This window comes from Nesoenas mayeri, assembly GCF_963082525.1.
Source record: "Nesoenas mayeri genome assembly, chromosome: 15".
Taxonomy (NCBI): Eukaryota; Metazoa; Chordata; class Aves; order Columbiformes; family Columbidae; genus Nesoenas; species Nesoenas mayeri.
This window is the reverse complement of record NC_137559.1, coordinates 6,443,668-6,464,691: the sequence shown is the minus strand read 5'-3', so window position 1 is coordinate 6,464,691 and position 21,024 is coordinate 6,443,668. Positions and strand designations below refer to the sequence as shown.

At 55.3% G+C, this 21,024-nt stretch overlaps 1 protein-coding gene across 1 annotated transcript in view; it reads right to left on the bottom strand.

Moving 5' to 3' along the window:
* GRID2IP (Grid2 interacting protein) overlaps window positions 1-19,052 on the bottom strand; it is a gene marked incomplete at its 3' end in the record, with an annotated part of 32,067 nt that extends 13,015 nt beyond the window's left edge. The window contains exons 1-8 of the mRNA XM_080354016.1: window positions 18,483-19,052; window positions 15,725-15,879; window positions 6,469-6,723; window positions 5,880-5,965; window positions 5,458-5,527; window positions 4,109-4,203; window positions 2,985-3,168; window positions 273-427 (exon numbers count right to left, since the gene is read on the bottom strand). Of these exons, the coding sequence (XP_080210142.1) occupies window positions 273-427; window positions 2,985-3,168; window positions 4,109-4,203; window positions 5,458-5,527; window positions 5,880-5,965; window positions 6,469-6,723; window positions 15,725-15,879; window positions 18,483-19,046 (1,564 nt within the window). The 5' untranslated portion in view covers window positions 19,047-19,052. The remainder of the gene's footprint in view (window positions 1-272; window positions 428-2,984; window positions 3,169-4,108; window positions 4,204-5,457; window positions 5,528-5,879; window positions 5,966-6,468; window positions 6,724-15,724; window positions 15,880-18,482) is intronic.
* Between the last annotated feature and the right edge of the window lie 1,972 nt (window positions 19,053-21,024).

Here is a 21,024-nt window from a genome sequence, read left to right as displayed (position 1 = left end):
TCCTTCCAAAATTCCACAGCTCCGTGGTGCACAAAAGTTAACCTCCCGCCTGACATTTACAGATCAACCTCACTGGTAACAGGAGCTGGAGTCTCCTGTGTGCTGCTCGACACCCCACGCAGCCACCAGCCCCGTGCAGGCAGGAGCCAGGCAAGACAGAGCTGCCTGCTCCCTCGTCACCCCAGCCTGCTCCCAGTGCCACTGCCAAGGTCCCCAGGGACCCAGTGGGACATGGCGTGTCCGTGCTGGAGCACAGGGGTTTTTCCTCTCACCTGCCAAGGACTTGTAACCAAGAAACCTGGCAATCTTTTGCTGGCAGTGCTCCTGCTCTTCGTACGTCAGCAGCTGGTAAATAAACTGCCATATGACTTGCTTGGCCGGTGTGTCCAGCACCGGGTACACATCCACAATGAGAGTGTCAATATTCCTGCAAAATCAGAAAGAGAGGGCTGGCAGTGAGCGCATCCCTGCAGCACAGCCCCGCCACGCCGTGTCCAGGGCTCCGGCACTTCCCTGCATCCCAGCTGCTGGGTTTGGCTCCGAGTCCTTGGCACAAAGAGGTTATCTCGGAGCATAGGTGCTGGGCTGCAAGCAGGAGATGGAGCCGTTCAGGACATGGAGATATGCAGCTGGTGCTAATGGGGAGAGCAAATTCCAGGGACCAGCAGCAGCTGCCAGCCAGGTATAAAACCTGGTTCATGAGTCAGCTAGGGTGTCTAGGGAGCAAGAGAGCACCAGAAAGCAAAGAGAAACCCTAGAAAGTCTGAATTTTAGCCAGCAGCAGGTAAGTAGGCTCAGGGAGAGATGCAGTGGAGAGGGTGGCTGGGCTGGCAGCCTCAGAGGACTGAAGGCTCAGCCTCATTTTGTTCTCTGGTGTGTAGAGATGGTGAAAGGGCTATTGTGAACAGCAGGGCTGAGCACCCGATTCGGGGAGGAGGATGAAGCAGCCTGGGGGAGGATGGCTGTCCTGGGTTGGAGGGCTAAACTCAGTGCTGAGAAACTGAGGCAAAGATACTGGGTTAAAGCTCGTTGCAACTATTACATCCTTAGTGTAGCAGTAATAGTAAGAACTTCTTATGAGAGCTGGAAGGAAATTGCATATGTAGAACCAAACCTGTTGTCCTGCTGTTAGGTGAAGGGACCATCAGTGCCCTCCCAGGAGCAGGGAGAGTGAGGGGTGAAGAGGCTCAGAGGCTGCAAGGGCTCCATTAATGAAGTGTCCTGGGGATCTGAGAGGCCAGGAGAGATGAGAAGCGATAGGAGCCATCCAGAGCCTGCCAGCAGCTGCTTGCTGAGCTTTTCCCTAGTTCAGCGCTAATTTGCCTTTTCTCTTGGCTGTGAGGAGCCTGTTTCCCCTTCAGAAGAGTTAAAAGTTAAAGAGCTGCTGAGGCTGGCGGCTGCTCTGCCCTACAAAGCCTCTGCTCCTAGCAGATGGTTAGTCATGCGCAAAATGCCTGGGGAACCGGAGCCCAGAATGGGGGTGTCCTGACTCTGTCCCCTTTGTTTGCTGTTGGGAAATGCTGGTATCTGCATGCTGCAGTGGCAGGAAACATCAGCTGAACGTTTGGGGATTTCCCTCCTTGGTGGAGCAGTTAGAGGTCACAGCTGGCTCGTCTGGGACTGGCATGCAATTAGGTCATGAGGAATTATTGTTAAATGGAGCAGCGGCCTCTGTGTGGAGCCATCTGGGGCAGCTGGAGGCAGGAGGAGAGGGTGGGTATGTCCGTGTCCATGCTGCATCGTGCTCCCTGCAGGCAGCAGCGACAGCCCCAGCTCAAACGCTGCTGGGAGACCAAGGAACATGTGCTGCCCTGCACTGGGACCTGGGGATTGATTCGTGGTACTGGGGTTCCCATCCTTGTGCCGCTGAGCAAGAGCAAACACCCTGCTAGGATGGGGTTGGCATTTCCCAGCTGCAGACCCCAGGGACAGGGTCTGCCTCACCAGCTGCTCCGGACCTGAACTGCCCAACTGAGGAGTCCTGCAGAAGTAGCATGGTCTTGAGAGACCACGGAGTGATGAATTCTGCGTTCCCAGGGCAGTGTTAGTGATAACAGGGCCTCAAGAGGGTTCACTCAGCAGGTGCTGGGGGGATTTATGTGGCTGTGCCTCCCCAGCACCTGCCAGCACAGCAGCACCCAGGCTCCCTGCAGAGCATTGCCTTGTCAAACTGAGGATCTGGACCTCCTGATCCTTTAGTCTTTACACTGCAGGCTGCTACACCATTGCAGCAGGAGCTGGCCTGGAAGCTGGAGTTAGGTTATGGTTGGACTCGGTGATCTTAAGGGTCTCTTCCAACCAAAATGATGCTATGATCTGTGGTTCGTGGGGGACCTGGGCTCTCAAGAAGCAGCTGAGCAGCCGGCTCTGTCAGCTCCACAGGTGCAGGAAGAGGCAGAAACATCTCCCAGTGCAGAAAGGGATGGCTTATTCACCACGGTGCAGAAAGGTTAAAGACTAAGGGCAGAAAACAAAGTCACTACTGAAAGCTGTGAGTCTGCCAGGGGCTGGGTTTCAGCCCCTGCAGCAGGGCAGGGAGGATGCTCCACTGCAGGACGAGGGCTCTGCCAGCCACAGCCATTCCTGTGCTGCAGCCAAGATGCTGAGAAGGGGGAGAAGACAAGGATGAAAAGGGTGAGATTTACTGAAAGAGGTGAAACAGGATCTGTGGCCATCGAGGATGGCCAGACAGCAAGAGAGCTCATGCCCTGGGGGACCAGAGTTGTTTTATGAGGGATTAAAGGTTGACTGAATTAACCTCAGAAGCCAATGGGTCTGCCCTGTCCTCAGGCAGGACACCTGGTGAGAGATGGGCACATGCCCACACGTACAGGGAAATACACAACTGGGGAAACAGGAGAACGTGATCCCAGCAGAGCTCAGTGCTGCCAGCCTCACTGCTGAGGGCTGCTGTCTGCTCAGAGACCGGCTCGGACATGGGCATCACCACCAGCATTGAAGGAATGGAGCTGCTAAGGAGTTACCGATGTTGGAAGAAGCCTTCCAGTGCTTTGCAGATGGTGTAACGCTCGGGAGGAGTCAGCAGGTGCTCCAGCTGCTGGGTGAAGGTCCTTCCTTGGATCTTGATGCTAGAGGGGAGAATCTCTGCAACCCACTGCAGGGAGGTGAGGGCAGAGGAGCTGCTCGGGGAGTCAGCAGAGTCAGAGTCTGCAAGGTGCGGGTAGAAAGAAAAAAGAAAATTCAACAGACAAAGTGTCTTAACTATGGGTTAGAAGGCTTGTCCCAAACCAAGGGTCAGTACTAGGGACAGCTTCACCTGTGCACAGCCCCTGCTCTATAGAAATACAAATCCTGATGTGCTGACACAGACACTGTTACACCTAAAAAAGCAGATTTCAGCCACTGGAAGGCAGCAGGTGGCAGGATGAAATAGCTCATCTGGAGCTGGGTCTGGCTCTGCCTTCCTCCTGCTCTGGAGCTCATGGCTGGTCCAGTAGGTCCACAGTTTTGTTTTTAGGGCACATGCAACTGAATTGGTAACACGGGGCTCCTGATATGAAGCTCAAGGGACTCAGCTGCTGCTCCAGAGGGAAGAGACAGTCCCTGATCCTGGCCCTACATGTTGCCGGGCAGCACCCTGATAATGCACCGACCCTCCTGCCTTGGCACAGCTCTGGCAGCACCGCAGGGACCGAGCCGTGCCCTGGCTGTGCTCCTGCTGCTGGAACCCTGCTGACAGTCACCCGCATCGCCCAGACACCCTCATCTCCCACTGCCTCGCTCACCAGCAGCAACCTGAATTATTCATAACAGCAGCAGTTATTCCAAACAGCACAGTCCATACACAACCGCGGGATTTGCACAGCGACCATGGATACACAGGGTTGGATTACTGCGGTCAAATACACGGCACAGGCTGCACGTGAATGACATTGGCAAGGGCTGTCAAGGACAATCATACAGAAGGATGAGCCCTTCTGGAGAGCAGCCAAGCCTGAGATCAAGCCTGATCCCAGCAAGCGGGCAGCAGTGAGAGGAGCAGCGTTAGGCTCCAGGCAGCGCCTAAACCCTGCTGAGCCCACGGCGGGTATTTGGCCATTCCCTCCTGTGTGGGTTTCTGCAGCTCCAGCCCCTCCTGCGCTCTTACCATTGGAGACGCTGACGATCCCTTCTTCCACCACCAAGGTGGGCATCGCCCCGCTGCCCTGCAGCATCGCCACCACCTTGTCGTGGGAGCAGTTCCTGCGGGGACAGGAGAGCCGGCTCAGCGCTGCCGGGCTGCTGCCTGTGTGGGCAGCGGCTCTGGGCGAGCAGCACTGACATGGAGCTCCCAGCTGGCTCCATTTCTCTTGCAAAAAACCTCATCCTGCTGCTCGGAACCAGGCAGTGCTGGGCCCTGCTGCACTTCCCCTGGACTCTGGATCTTTGCTTTGTGTGTGCTGCTCAGAAAAGAGCCTCCCAAAGGGAGTGTGTGAATCGCACCCCGAGCCCTCCGCTGTACCCGCAGCACGGAACAGCCGCAGGACATCCCACGGGCATCCTGCGGGGTTGTTCCTGCAGGCAAAGCCAGCGTTACTTTAAACTCAGACCCAGAAGATAAACTTCCAGTCTAAATGATACAGTGCTGCTAGTCTCTCCTTGCCTGTCTTAATTCTGCATGAAAAGAAAATGCAAGGTGGATGTAAAATGCATTTTTGTAGGTAAAAAAAAATATCTTGGAGTGTCCTTGGAGAAGGGTACAGGCCAGGCTGGGCCAGCGCCTGCCAGAACGTGGGCTCAGAGGACAATCGACTTGGCCTGCTCTATTTTCTGGCAATGCTGCATCAGCCAGCAGTTTGCTGGATCAGCTGAAACGTGAGAACCTGAGCACTGACAGACGCAGCATCAGATGTTTAACCTTTAAATATTCATCACCCTCTCTTACCCTGTAGCCTCTTCTAACCCTTTGCTCTTGCTTTTTGTGCAGAAAGACAAACCCGAGGCAATACGGGCTGCTGTCACTGCCCAGCGAGGTGCACGCTCAGCTCTGGTTTGATTGCTTTTGTTGTGCACAAATAATATGTAGAAGAATTAACTTCTGGGTGGAAATGCAATTGCCCGTGTGGTTTTAAGGTTATGATCCCATTCTGGGAGTGATTTGTGGGCTGGCTGGTGCTCTGCTCCCCCCAGAAGCAGAGCCCCAGATGTGTTTAACACATACAACTTAACCCACAACGGCTCAAATCAGGGTCTGTGGCTGGGCTGCAATTGCAACACCAGTTATATATAGTGTATCATGCATTACACATGGTTATTTGCACTGGGAAGTGAAAGAAGGAACAGGGATGGAGCTGAAATACTGCTCTTAGAGCCAGGTTTTGTAAAGGAGGTGTCTTTATGGGGCATAACCCCTTGTGCACCTCAGCAGACAGTTCTCGAGGACAACCAGCTCTTGTTTCAGTTGCACAGGAGTGAACAAGTGACCATGCCCTGGGACCCTTTTTGCAGAGCTCTTACCTCATGTCCAGCCCATTGAGGAACAGGATTCGGTCTCCAGCTTTGAGAGCAGCTTTCTCCGCTGGGCTCCCTGCACGCATGGGGGACGAGAGGGGCTTCAGCTGGGGGTCCCTGCTCGGGGGGCTCCCCTGTGCCACGGAACAGCCCAGGGCAGGGACCCACTGGGGTGTTCACTGGACACAGGGAATTATTTCGGACTATTCACGGAACACAGACATTTTCTACCTTTCAAAACAGGGAATGCATAAAGCCAAACTAAATTGTACCAACGACACTAGTCATTCAGCTCAGGGAAACTCTATCCCTGAGCCTTGTAAAAGTCACTTTTGCTATTTTCTAGCAAACAGCCAGCACTTAAAGTTGTGAGTTGCGACCAGAGATAAAGAAGTGTCTTTGGATCTTGGGGCTGGAGGTTTTCTTACCTGGCAGAACAGACTCGATCCACACCGGGGCATGGCCGCGGAGCGTGAAGCCAAAGCTTCTGTTGCCTTTATAAACGCGCACAGTTCTGCAGGTAAAAAAAAAAATAAAATTAAATTAAATTTTAAAAAGTAAATATGAAATCAGAGCCCAACAAAGATTTGGTTCTTGTTCCCTTTCCCAGCCCCTCAAAGCCCCACTAGCTTGGGTATCCCCTGAGTGCCCAAGCCCCTGAGTGTGGCATTCTGCTCTGCATTAATTACTGAATTAATAAATCCACCATTCAGTTCTTCAAATCCAATGTGTTTTTATAGTGACCTTATATATTACATAGAATAAGAGAGACAATGTGTTTTAGGGGGTAAAGACAGGCTGATGAGAGAGAAATTAAATTCAGCCAGGAAATTTTGGAAGTAGCGTTTGGAAATCTGCCTGCTGGGAGTCTGATTGGAGTTGTTCCCCGCAGGGAGCTGGGGGAAGGCAACATCGCCAAGATCATTTACAACCAGAAAGCCTGTTGTAGGGACATCCCCTTTCCTAGTGCACCTAGTGCATTCCTGTGAACTCGAGGGCATCCAGGAGAGGAGTTACCTGCGGGCAGCCCCCGAGGCCACATTGCTGGTGAGGAGCGAGGTGGTTTTGCGCAGGCTCTTGCTGATCTCCTCGTGGCTGCGGGGCACGGAGCTGGCGCGGGTGGACACCAGCAGCCGCTCCTGGTGGTCCTCGCTCCGGCTGCGCCGCAGGCGGTTGCTGTGCTGCTGGCTCTTGGAGCGGCACAGCTTGCTGATCAGGCTCTGCGACACCACCTCGTCAAACCGCTGCCGGTGCTTCTTGGGGATGAAAATCCTGGGAAAGCGAGACAAGGGAGCGGAGTGAGGAGTGGGGCTGGGGGGCTGTGGAACAGAGCTCCGGATGCAGCTGTATCTGGAAAGGAAAGGTCAGAGCAGCCCAAAGCCCTCCTGTGCTCTCAGCCTTTCTCAGGGCTGGGGACACCAGGGGTGCTGGGGACACCAGAGATGCTGGGGACACTGTTCATATCTCCTGTACCATCCCATGCACGGCTCCATTGGGGTGAGGAGGTCAGACCCCTCCCATCCCTCGGGAGACACTGGTGCTGTGGGGATGAGGATGGGCATGGGGACACGGCAGGCAAGGGGACATCACTGGGAACTTGCTTCCTCTTGGGTCACCTCCCCTGTGCCCAGAGAGGCTGCTCTGCCAGCAGCCAAGTGGCCTTTGTGCCCCTTGAAAGGACCTCCCAGGACCCTCAGGGGATGCACAGCAGGATCCCAGGGGGAGCCAGGAGGGTCTGTCTGCACCACCTCCACTCCGGCCAGGAAATCACTCCTGTGACACCACGAAATGCTTTTTCTGTTCCTTTTCCTTCTCCCATCGCAACAGCAGGACACAGACACCCCCCTCACCTGCTCCTACCCTCCCATTTGCACATTCGGGGGCTTCTAGATGAGCTGTGATTTCCCAGTGTTTCTATAGCAACACCTCCCCGCACCCGGAAAGGCCGCCTGTGGCAGCTGCATTTGCTCGTTAGACAATAACACTGCGAGGTTCATTACTGCTCCTCACCTCGTGGTGTGTGTGAATGCGCTCCCTAAATTAACATTAACACAAACCCCAACACTGCCGGCAGAGGAGGGGTGTGAGCATCACTTCCAAGCTGCCCAGCACCACATTGCCAGTGGGCAACAAAGTCAGAACTGGCATCAGAGAACCCGAAGCAACTTGCTTCGAGGGGCTGTGACACCAGTGACACAGCTGTGACGATGGCAGCTGCTAATGAAGCGTGGCCGGAGGGGTTGGGGCTGGCAGGGGCTCCTGCGGGTCTCCCCACGCCTTGGGCAGCTTCACCAAAGGGACCTGAAATCCTGGGTGAAGCCAGAAGAAAGGGAGGGGGAGGCTTCAAAGCCCAAATCTACCGGGACCAGGACGTCTCTGTTTCTCCCCAACAAAACGCAGAACTCAAAATAAAAGCTGATGCTCACACTGCGTAGGAGCAGGCAGATCGGCAGCCATCCCGAGGCTGACATATGCTCACGCAAAGCATTTAGTGATAATTTAAAACAAGTAACACATTGGTACAAATCACAGTCAATTTGTGATTAAGCAGCAACTGGAAAAGAGAGAAATCATGCTGATAAATAGCTGACCCAGCTGTCAGAGGCTCCTGCGGAAACCTGGGCTGTCACAGCACAGGGAGGACATGGCAGGACCCCCGGGCTGGGCTGCACGTCCCCTCCCACCCCAGAGAAATCCGGGTTCCTTGCAGGCAAAATGAGCACGTTCCTATTTAAACTGGCCAAATTAAACTGGCCCTGCTTGTCCCACTTTGCACTGGCTGTGGCTTCACCTGCAGGCAAACAAACCTCTGAGTTTTGTTGCCAAGTGAGGTGAGCTCCATAACCAGGCACAGGACAGGAGGCTTTAGGGGTTTCACCATAGACTGACTCAGTGCTACAAGTTAAACGGTGTCTCATTAAGGAGAGGAACTGAGTGACTGCTAAAAATAATCCCATTAAAGCATGCAAAATTGTTCCCTTCTGCAGAACCCTATGAGAGCACTTGCAATGTGGCCTCAGGGAGCACGGGGTGCCCCTGTGCTGCTGGGGGCCTGTGTCCCCCGAGCCCCCCAACACTCTGCGCTTCAGCAGCTACTGACCTCCTAACTGTGTGTGCTCAGACCTCATCCTTAATGAGTGCCCCACCAAAGGGAGCACATGGGATGTCGTTAGACAGTGGTGATGCCTCAGCCTGTCCTCTGCTCCAGCATGATGCTGCCCATGCAACATGCACCAGCACCAGCATCAGCACCGGCACCAGCCCATTTCTGCAGCATCCTGCCATGCCATGGGAAAGACCTGGCTTTGCCCATCAGTGTGGCACCGAGGAGCAGCACTCAGCTGGGGTTTCCATCTCCCAGCAAACCCCACCGGGGAGCGGGAAGCATGGATGCGCCCACCCTGTTCAGGACAGCTCCCTGTCCCCGCAGGCTGCCCGTGGCAGGGCTGGGGACCATGCAGCACCAACCTCGAGCCTTCAGCTTCCTCTTCCTCCTCCCCATGTGCTCCAGGTCAGTCCTGGCACAGCTTGGCTCTGGGGCTCACATCTGCAGGGGATGTTCAGCACCTCTCGGTCCTTGTCACACTCACTATTTTTACAGCTCCCAGGCGGGTCCATCACAGCTCCAAGCAGCCAGTCCCACCTTGCAGCCTGCGCGGGCTGAGAGCCGTGTCCCCACCAGCCCAGCGCCCACAGAACCACCTTTCACAAAGGCACACATCTGGTGATGGGCACCGAGGTCACCTAAACACCCCCACCCTGAGCTGGGCGCTGAGACCTGCCGGTGCAGGATGTGTCCCCTCCAGCGGGGCAGCGGCGGGACCATATGAAAGCAACCCAGGTTTGCTGCAAGGGGTCCCTGCTCCTCGTTCCATCTCACCCCCTGCACACTCCAAACCTCCATCCTCCCGCCCAGCCCTTTGGTGGACAAGACCCATGGAGACAAAGCAGAGCCAGATATGCTCCTTCTGCCTCTCCTCAGCCCTCCACCCCCAGTTTTTCATCTGAGCTTTGCTTGAGGCCCCCCACCAGCTCGCAGCTGCTGCGGTGGGCACAGGCTGGTGGCAGGGCCACACCAGTGAAGGGGACCCGGTACCCTCAGCTCAGAGAGGCAGGAGAGATATCGCGGGGAGGCCTGCCAGGGCGCGAGGTGTCCCCAGCACACCCAACACCGTACACGACGTGCGGCGGCGCGGAGCAGAGACACGTACCGAAAATGCCGGGAGAAGCTCCGGTCCTTTCCCATTTGTCAGGGCACGGCGGGAACAAAAGGAAGACACTTCAGATCCTCATGCAGCTGAGGCTCAGCCCCGGCTCACGCCCACGACGCGGCCGGATCCAACAACCAAACTGTGTGCCAGCCGGTGCCCCCCACCGCTCGGCACCCCCACCGTGTGTGGGGACCGCGGCCAGATGGGCCGGCAAGATCTACCTGGGCTGAGCCCCTGCCTCCCCTCACCACCCTGCCACACTCCCAGTCCAAGGCGGAGGTTTTACCATCCACCCAGTGCCTTTTTTTAATCAATGGGGCTTGGGTGCCCGCACTGCTCTCCCTGCTCCTCTCTGCCCTGGCTCGCAGCGCCAGAGCCTCTCGCTTTCCCTAAAAACTGCCGTCGCTGTAATTTCCAGCTGGAACGATCTCGTAACAGAAAGGAGGGCACGGCTCTGCGCCGAACTCCGGGGGGATGCCTCCCTGGTGCTAATTAGTTGACTTCTAAAGTGCTTCTGTTTAAATTGCATGCTGCTGTAATGGGTGAGAAACCTTAAAGGCGAACGGCATCGGCGGCGGGTGCGCGGCTGCAGGTGGAGCCACCCGGGCTGCACCAGGACAGAGTTATGGGCCCAAACCTCCCGCCGAGCCACAGAGCACCATTTACCCTCAGGGTAACACAGCAGCACTTTGCATTAGGGATAGAAGATTTTTTTAAATCTTCAATTTAAATAACGCCATCTTTAAACACAGCACAGGCGTTTGATGAAGAGGATGTGAAGCTTTCCAGAGCTGCCAACATCAGGTGCGATCTCCAGGTAGCAAAGGAAGGAAAAATGAAAAATGTGTGGTTTAGCCCCAAAACAACTAGCAAAGACCTGACTTTGAGTCTATCAGTTTGCAGAAAAACACATCCTGAGGTGGATTAAAACACTGAGCTACACTTGGATTATGTCTGAACTGTGCTGTGCAACAGCTACCAGTATGGAAAAGCACTTCTGCCCTGACAGAGGCTGCAATGCTAAAATTCACATGCTTTCAGGAGAGAAAACTCTTGTGCTGCTTTACCCAGCTAACAGGACTTCTGCTTGTGGACTTGGACAGATTTTTCTCAAACCTCATCTACCTGCGTGCGTGGTCAGCCGGACATGATCCTATAATTCTATGATTCTATGATTTTGTGACTCACTCTAGCCTGGCAGCGAGTGCAGACCTGTGATTTTCACAGGGGCTGTTATCCCCGGTAACGAGAAGCTCCATAATCACTCATCCGGCTGCAGATGTTTTGCAGATGTGACCATTGTCACCATGAATAGGAATGAAGGTGTTTTTCCAGCCAGGAGCACAGACATGGTGGGATGCGGTGACCATCCATCGGAGCCCGGAGCCCCTTGCAGCCCTTGCCTGGCCACCCCACTCATCTCCAGGGACAGCCCCAGACCCCCAACCCCCATGGCAGTTTTTGGGGAGGGTCACCCTCTCACAACACATCCCCGCACTGGCTCTGGTGATGACTGGACCATTCTGTGCTGGTGAGAGCCCTTGGAGCGGCACCGGAGCCCATGCCAGCCGGGTCACCTTCCCTACCTGCAGCCGAGCACCGGGGCCTCGGTGGCTCTTGCCTCTCTCTGTGTTTTCTTTAAGCTACTGGAAAACACTCAGACCAAGGAACTGCTTCCCAAAATAAAAGTTGTGACATGGTGGTGGTTGCAAGTGGGCCAGGTGATATAATCTGCATTAGAGCCATAGTGACATTTGCCAAAATAAATTAATCTGCTAACAGGAGATTTTGCACCGAGGCATTTTGGTCATGACCTATTTGAACTCAGCTGATAAAAAGGGAACTCTGCTCCCAGTTGTTTTCACTGCTGGCACGTTTGTTTGGGTTTTTTTTTTCCTGCTGCCCTAATTCCCTTTTTTTGGGCAGTTGACCATATGTCGGGCTATCAGATTAGGGATTTTTTAAAGCGGAAGCAAACAAGAGCTGCTTTTCCTCCATCATCATCCTGCCGTCCACATGGTTTCACCACGGGCAGGACAGTGTCCACCTGCAGCTCTAGGTGCTGCAGCGGGAGTGATGCGGATGGGGGGTGACCCGTGCTGCAAAGTGCATGAGCACCCAGGGCTCAGAGAGCCCCCCAGCCTCGGAGGAGCGGGTGTGTGGGGGGGAGGACAAGCTGGAAAGCAGCGCAATCCATAATATATAAATCCTGATGGCTAAAATGAAATTTCTTATCCAGAGACAGTCACAGATGGCTGGAGTATTTTAATACGGGGACATGCCAAGCGATTTTATTGCCATGAAAAACAAGCTGAGACAAATAGATTGTGTCTGAAGCATTATTAGAATGAACTCGGTGGAATTTCTCCTGTAATAAGGGAACCCCTGATGGGCAGCAATTTTATCTTTGTCCGGGATCAAAAGTGTCTGCAATCAGAGCTGCGATCGCCTGGGCCTGGCCAGCTGCAGGCGTTGCTTTTCCCCCAGGAGCAAAGGAACCATAACCAAAGAAGCAAAGTCACAAACTATCCCCAACTATTCACCCTGCAGCAGGGTGAAGCACAACGTGACCTAAGGGAGATCCACAATGACACACAGCAGTCTGAACGGCCCTGGAGCAATCACCTAAGGAATTAATGTGGCTGGATGTGCTCCCGAGCACACGCGCTGCTCAAATCCAGGTTAACGGGATGATGTCCATGTCAGCATCACCGCCCGTGTCTTATGCCCCAGTTTGGACAGTAGCGCAGGCCAGCGATGAGGAAGGGACCCGTGTTTCCACCACTCCCCAATTCTACCGCAAGCAGATGTTTCAAAGCCAAATGCCGCTGCCAGGAGCCAGTGCAATGCTGGCACAGGCACCGCCAGTGTTACCGCTGGCACAGGGGGAGCATGTGGCACAAAGGGCAACCAGTCTGCGGTGTTGTGCAAGTGCTAAACATGGGGGAGATACCCCCTGAACTGCTCATCTCCAGGGGTGACTTTGCCCCCCCAAGTCTGGGGCAGAGCCAGCAGCTGCTGCATCAGCGCTGCAGAGCACCTGGGTGCAGAGCTGCACTGCACCTCTGCCCTGCTTTGAAAACAGCTCCAAAATCAGAGCAGTGCTGAGACGCCCCTGGGGCCCCCAGCCTGCCCAAAATAACCCGCTCTCCCCATGCCGGTGCGAGACACAGGCAGCACCTGCACACGCGCTCGGCACGGGTGGGTGAGCAGACGAGTCAAACCCCACAGCTCCCCCGGGACTAGACCCGGGCTTTGGCATTTGCAGGTGATGGAGTAACACAAAGTAAGAGATTTCCCTCTCCCCAGCAGAGCTGTGATGCCCACGATTCCCTGCCGAGAGCAGCTCCGACGCAATCCCGACACTAAGAGTTAATTAACTTTTAGCACATCTCATTTTTGTGGTGCCGGGGGTTACTAGATTCCAGAATTAAGCTGCTTTAAACCCATTCCCCTCCCAGCCCCCTCGGCTTCCAGGAAAGGTCCCTTCATTACTCACCCAAGACAGCTCATCTTTCCCCCTCGCCGCTGGATTTCACCATTCTTGAGCAGAACTACAATTGTGCACTTTCCTGCACACACCAGCCATATGGGCAGGGGATGGGAGCAGGGAGGACCCGGCGCAGCACGTGCGTTATCCCCGCTATCCACAACCAAACGGATGAAGGAAATGTCAGCAAATTAAAATCTGCAGGAGCTTAATTCTGGGCAAATGGGATGAAATCCATTTGAGCTAAAAAGAAAAAAAAAAAAAAAAAGCACCAGCAAAGGCTGGAAAAAGCCCAGCCTGAGGACAGACAGGAGGAGGAGAGGTGTCTGCAGCCCCGGGTCTATCGGAGTGCTGAGTCGGGGGGTTTTGGGTTACACGGCACCGTAGCACCATGCAGGGGGCATGCTAAACCCTGGAGAGGGGACAGGCAGGGGAGGGAGGACAACCAGCAGCAGCAACGGCCCGAAAATAAATCCAGCTGGTGCAGAGGGAAGATCCAGTCAGGCCAGCATGGGGGTCAGCAGCAGATGGGGACGTACCGGCCACCTGGCTCTGCATGGCGGGGACCACGTGGTCACCCATGGTAGCTGCCACCTTGCACCCCACGGCAGGGCTCGGCCAGGCTGCCAGGGCCTAGGGCTGCTGGCGTGATGAACGTTGGGGACCCTTGTCCCCAGCATCACCTCCAGTATCGCCCCCAGCATCCCTCCCTCAAGATGTGCGGGTATGCAGGGCTGTCCCCGCATCTCAGGTGGAAACAGCCCCCAGGGACAGGGGAGCTCGGCACAGCCCCGTGGGGACACCTGAGCTGGCCGGTGGGTACCGTGTGTCCCCGAGCCTGTCTTCATACAGCTCCTCATGCCCACACGGGGGTGGAAATCATCCACATGAACACACAGCACCCCGAACTCGAGCACCGGGAGCCGCTCACCACCTTCCAGTGACTTACTAAAAGCGTTAAAAGCTCTTGCTCGGCAGCAAACCCCTGGAGTGGGAGACTCCAGGATAAGCACCCCATATCACATACAGCACCAAACACAGAGCTGCCCCCACTGCCCCAGCACTCCCACAGCTGGGAAACATGGTGTCAAAGCACCTTTTAAAAATTTTCTTGACTTCATTAAGATTAGACAGGAAATCTTTTCCCTGAGCTAAATATTGCATTTCCATTAAACCAAGATTAGATGCCTGATTTATGGCACCTCTTGCCCAGCCCTGGGGGCACAGGACCAATTCCGTGGGGGCAGGACAGCCCGGTCATGGGCACCTGGACAAGGTGGCTGCTATGCAGGTGACAGTCCCCTCACAGCCCAGCTCTGCAGGGGTCTGTGCCCGTCCCCCCTCAGGTATGGGGGAGCCCATGGGGCCCCCATGCAGTCACAGCAAAGCAGGGGGACATTGAGTGCCAAGCACCAGGGATGTGCTCCCGCCATCCTCCCCACCGCAGGATCACTGCAGGCACAGCAAAGACCCCGGCATGGGGACGTTGTTATGGTAACTGTAATATCTTGCAATTCCACTGATTAAAGCAGGAATTGGAAAGCCAGGCCCGGAGCAGGGCCAGATGGAGACCTGATTCCCTAATGGCCACCGTCTCAGCCTGGCCGTAATCCCCAGCACATGTCCAGGCACCGGCACCAGCACCGTCCCGCGGTGCCAGCCCACACTTCAAGAAGAGCAGCGCACCGATTGCACCGGCTGCATGCCCACGGCATGGCTGCTCTGCTGCGGGCTCAAGAGGTGTCAGGGGCCCACAGCCCAAATGGAGCGTTGCCAGAGCATCCTGGGATGGATGGGACGCTGCAGGCAGTGATGCAGCCCGTGACCTCAACAGAGACCCCTGTCCCCTCGCCATCTCTGCCACTGGAGCTGCTGGCAGCCCTGGCCGCCCCCTCACTGGCTGCCAGCTCTCACCGTTCAGAGCTCGGTTTATTTTCTGGCCAGGCTCTCGGAGAATCGCCAGCCATTCTGCAGCTAATCCCATCTCCATTCAAAATGACAGCCAGAAATGGGAGCCACGTAGAATCATCGAATCATTTTAGTTGGAAGAGAACCTCAGGATCATCGAATCCAGCCATAACCCACCCCACCACTACCCCATGTCCCTGAGAACCTCATCTCTGCGTCTTTTCAACCCCTCCAGGGATGGTGACTCCAGCACTGCCCTGGGCAGCCTGTTCCAATGCCCGACAGCCCTTTCTGGGAAGAATCTATTTCTAATATCCAATGTGAACCTTCCTTGGTGCTGGAGGCAGAGGTGCTGGCTCCATGGGACCGGTGACCACCGTTTCTTGCAAGGACAGGAACAGCCAGCATTTGGTCGGGTGCTGGCTGCTGGGAAGCTGCACGTCCTCCATCCCACCTCGGGCAGGACAGTCACACACGCTGCCGGGCACATGGATGCTGGGCTGAGACCCCACCAAGCTCAGCTTGGCCGCTCCTTGGAAAGGGCTTTGGCATCTTCCCCATGGAACCTCCTGCCGCGCACCGGCACCGCTCAGCCCTGCACGCTGCTCACCAACAGGCAGACGGGTGCCTGTGGTTTAATGAGCACGGAGCTGGTGCCCCATACCTGATGTTGTCAATGAGGTGCTGGTGGGACTCCTGGGTGAGGACCATGCAGAGGGCATAGGCCAAGTACTCCACCTTGCGCTCTGCCGCGTACTGCTTCAGGATGGTGAACACCTTTTCCTTCACCTCGGGCTGGTCACTGAGGATGTCATCCACCTGCAGCGAGGAGCCAGGACAGAGGAGGGAAGGGCCATTGAGTTAACTGTGTGTGTGTTGAAATGTGTCCGTCCCATTGCAGGACCTGGTCAGCCAGTGAGGAGGGAACCCACATGGGAAGGAAAGAGAAATTTCATTCATCAGCTCATACACACAGCAATGCTGGGGCTTCACACGTGTCCCCAGTATCACTGTTAGAACTGTTGCACTGGCAGCAGCGCTATGACAGCAAACCCCGAAACTCCACCAGGTGACAAGTGTCCCTGCAGGAGCTGGTATGGCTGAGGGAAGCCGGTGCATCAGCCTGGTGTCCTTTAGAGGACACTGAGATGGGCTTTTGGAGCTGTTTGAGCCCCCAGTCACTGCGGGATCCTGCTGGCCAGCTCTACCTGGCCCTGAGCTCTTGGCGCTGCGGGGAAGCAGGGGAAGGGAGCACGGACATGAGTCCTGGAAACAGCATCTGCAGCCCCCAGCCACCCTCTTCATCTGTGGCAGCCTTGACAGGCAGACTAATTAGCTAATTACCACCCAACCAATTACCCTGCATGGGACCCTCCTTATTAGCTGCTGCCCAGGCCAGGGGCTGTCCCTTGTTGTGGGGCAGTGCTGGGTGCTGCTGCCCTGCCTGCAGCTGGGCTGGGTGCAGCAAATACACATGGGATGTACAAAACTCCTTGTGACCACCTTGCAGTCCCTGTGCATGGTGAGTTTCCCTGTGAGGTGATGGATTTGTGCTGGCAGTAGTTTTAAGTGCTTCCCTCCAGCTCTGCAAGCACAGTGGGGAGCAGCAGTGAGGGGAGTGGAGCCCCTGGCCCCTGTGCTGGCTGGAGAGACCCTGCCCAGCCAAGGGGCAAACATGTTTGCTCCAGGTGCTTGTCTGCCTTGGCAGCTCCTGGGGGAGCCCTTGCTGGCACAGAGACCCCTGGCAGCACCCCCCAGGTGCTGCTGGCTTGCACAGCCGCTACGCAAGTGCTGCAGGGGCTCCCGGCAGCACCAGCGCTTCAAGGTTATTGAATCTGGGGCAGCCCCGGCAGCTGCGTCCCCCGGGCAAACAAGTGTGTTTTCAGTCCCAAGGTCCAGCACAGGAATGACAGAGCACATGGTGTTCCTGCTGGGATGAATCCCAGGATGCTGCTGTGACGTTTTTGCCTGGGCTGAGACTGAAGGGCTTGGTGGGTGGGAATGGGGGCGGGGCGGGGGGAAGGATGTTGGCACCCTTGGTGTCAGTGCAGTCCTCAACAGGTCCCTGAGTGTGTAGGTGACAAGAGGAGATGTTGACCTGGAACCAAGAACCTGAGCACCTCTGGTACTTGGGGATGTCCCCAGGCTGCTGTCACAGCTCCAGCCTTGGCCCCATGGCCACCAAGTCCATCTGCCAGGTAAGTGTGATTCAAACAGGGGCTTTGCCAAATGAATGAAAGTGGGAAAAGCCTCTGGATCTCAGGCTTGCAAGTGACCTGTGGGCAGCGGCGGCATGAAATGCCAAACCCCCAGCACCTTCCAACCTTCCCTTGTGACAGGTGGCAGAAGTGTCTGGGTGCCTGCAGTGCTGGCAGGACCAGAGCTGAGCTCCCAGGTAAATGCGGGGGTAAAGCATCCCACAAGGCTTTATTATTTTCTGCATCATGTAAAAAAATGGAGCCACTTAAAACATCTGTGCCACTAATTCCCTTTAGAGAGGCATTTGCCAGCCAAGCTGTGCTCCTGCAAACCTGCATCTGGCCAGGACTGTCACCAGCGGCTGTGCTGGGCAGGGAGAGGTACTGAGGGCACTCAGAGCATCATGACCACTTCAAAAGTGCTCTCCTGTGATCATCCAGGAAGTGTTCCCATGGTTTAATGGGACTTCATGAGATGGAGGCAGCGTGGAACAACCTCTCATCTTCTTGTTAATCTCCTGTAATCAGCAGGTATCTGTTTCGTGTGTGGTGCTCTGCCTTATGAATCCAAACCTCAATGTGTATTTGTGAATCTTTAATGCAAAGGCTGACTGGGGGGATTTGGCTGATACCCATGAATCTCTTTATGAATATCTTGTTTCTTTATCAGCTCGGGATCAAAAAAAACCCACAAGCCTGGTCATTTTCATAACAGTATTTTAAAGGGCTACTTTGAAATGGAAATTAGAAAGATTAAAAAAACAACCATGACCAAATTTATAATTAGCACGAGGTGATGTGTTTGGTAAAATACCCACTAGGCAGCCTTCAGGAACGCAATGAAGATGTAATCACATCAATGTTTTCCATTTGCAGAGAAATGAGGGCTCAAATGTCTGTGGGATGATGTGCTCAAACTTGTAAGGGACATCCAGACATGCAGGAGGTAGGGATCTGCCCCTGTGGGTTTCCACATGTGCTTGTAGTGCAAGGGAATTAGTACTTCGGCTCATCCCCTATCTTTGCAGCACCGTCTATCCCAGTAACCATCAGACTCTTTTCCTGGGCACTAAGCCCTGCAGCTGCACCCCAGCCCGCTGACCAAGCCAGGAGCATTCCAAGCATCCCACCCATCCCACAGCGCTGCAAACATGGCAATCTGCAAACTGCTGGGTGCAGGGGGTGCCCAGAGCCCCGCCCGCCCGCCGCATGCCCCAGTCTTACCTTTTTGCTGAATTCCTGCGCTTTCTGCTTCCTCTCCTGCCGCACGGCCTCGGCGCTGGGGAGGGGGTCCTGTGGGCCCACCCCCCGCTGCGGCCGCAGCAGCCCCAGCCGCAGGGACCGCCCGTGGCAGGACCCTCCCAGCACAGCCACTGCCTCCTGCCCTGTCACCGGCGTCCCGTTGACCTCCAGCACCAAATCCCCCGGCTCCATCCCGCAGGCGGCGGCCGGCGAGCCCGGGCTGACACTGGCCACTCGCGGGGGGCTGCCACTGGCCAGCTGGAAGCCAAAGCATCCCCGGGGAGCGGGGGGGATGTCGAGGTGCCGCAGGCGGGAGACCACTCCGATGCTGGGGGGCACGTTGGCGCAGCGGCGGGCCAGCCCCCGCAGAGCCTCACAGCCCAGCGCGGTGACCGGCTGCCCCTCAATCTCCAGCACCTCGTCCCCTGGCTGCAACCCCGCGGCTGCTGCACTGCTGCCCTCCTGCACCCAGACGACATAGCATGGACCCGTCCCGCTTATCTGGAAGCCGAAAGACTCGGGCCAGCCCTGGTTGGTTGCTGGCATGGCTGCAACTGGAAAAGAAGAAGGAAAAAAGAAGGAATTGTGGTGGGTTTTCCATTCTTAGTGTCAGCTCCTGTAGATGCCATGTGGATCTTATCTGGTGTAGGAGGTCTAGGTTGTGCTGCACCCCTCCACCATGGGAGGAAATGCCCCAATAGAGACACTTTTCCTCTATATTTCCCTAAAAAATAGCTTTTATTCCTCTACCAGCAGGCAGTGCCAGCGCCATTAGCAGTGAGGAAGCCGAGGTGGCCAGAAAGGTCGGGGCTGCAGCCAGTGCTGGGACCGTGGCCTCGCACAGCTCTGTCCCCTCCTGCCAATCCCCAACCCCACCTCCTGCCTGCTTAAGCACCTGCTTGAATTGCTTTGTCTAGAAAAATGCTGATTTCATTCCCCTGGCATGTCACATTAATGAACAGATCATCCAATGACTTAATACAGCCTTATTTTAACCAGCTCTTCTCAATACTCAGTATTTTAGCAGCTTGCAAAATGACTGCAGATCCACTCGAATTTGCCAGATCCCCTCAGCTCTACTGGGGACATTCCTTCTGCCCTCCCTGTCCTGTCCTCTGTATTATCACAGGTTCACTTGAAGGCTCAGAACCGGCTCCACGGCTGCTCAAGGAGAAATGAAGCACATCATCCCCAAACATCTGCGAAAGTCATCTTAGCCCAAGGTAAATCGGAGCAGCTGATCCATGCAGCTCCCTTGGATGCCCCTTCGGCACCCCCAATGTGTGTTTGCATTATCCACTGACACTTGCTAAATTAATCTGTGTGTAGATTTTCTCTTCGTTTGGTCTCAGCTGTCTGTGAAGATGCTTTTAACTCCCCTGTTTATTCCATCTGTGCTACTTAGTGCACATTAAGTATTTACAAAAATGCAACGTAGACTATTTTACCTGGGCAAATTACCTTACGGAGACTATAAGGAATCAGAATCGCTCAGAAAAAACATCCTCACAAACACACCTTGAGTCAAAATCTTGGTCAAAATTCAGTAGCACTGAAAACCTTGTTTAATATCCTATTACAGGCCAGTGAGATTACAAGAACTCTTCTCATGTTCATTTTCAGCAGAGATAAGACGGCCCAGCTTGCTCTGAGAGCAGATTCGTGAGGATGGGCTGGGAAAACAGCATTACCGCAGCAATCTGTCTTAATAACCCGAGCCTGCTCTGCTGCTGCAAACAGCTACCAAGGCTGCATCACAGAGAGCACTACGAGTGCTGCCTTCATAAGGAAATATTAAAAAGGACCAAACAATGTGCCGTAACTAACACTACAAGTGTAATAATCTTGTCCTCCTTTGTACAGCAGTGCTGATTAAAATGCTACATTAAAATGAGCTATTATTATTATTACTTAAAGAGGAGACAAAGCCGTTGCCCATGTTAACAGGTACAGACATCAAGGACCAGAGGGGAAGCGTGAGGGTGAAGCATGGGGCGAGCCTGGCAGCAGCGGGATGGAATCCATGGGCGAGCGGATGCCAGAGCATCCCCGGGGCTGTGGCACTGGGAAGGCTCCAGCAAGAGCCCAGTAAGCACTGGGACAGCCCCAGCACCGCTGAGCTCCGCAGCAAAGCCCGGCAGAGCTGTGGTCAGCGCCTGCAGAAGCTGTGTCGCCCCCTTCCACCTCGCGCTCCCGACTCAAGCACTTACAGAAATCCGCAGCCATCCCGGCGGGCACTCACGGGGCCAGGTCTGTTCTGCTACGGGCTCAAAGCCTTCCTGGTTCTCCTCCATCACACCTGGTAGAACGTCCCACCTCCCCACCGGGTTCTTGGGGGCATCTCCCCGGCTCCCCTGTCCTCACCACAGCCCCCAGGGTGCTGTCGGCACCTGGTGCAGGGCAGGCGAAACGGCGGCGGTGCCGTGGGCAGGGGATGGCTGCGCCGTCCCTGGTTCTCACTCCAGCCTTGTGCCCTTCCAGCTGCTTCAAGTCAGCACCAGGCACGCGGGAAGGTCTTTCTTGC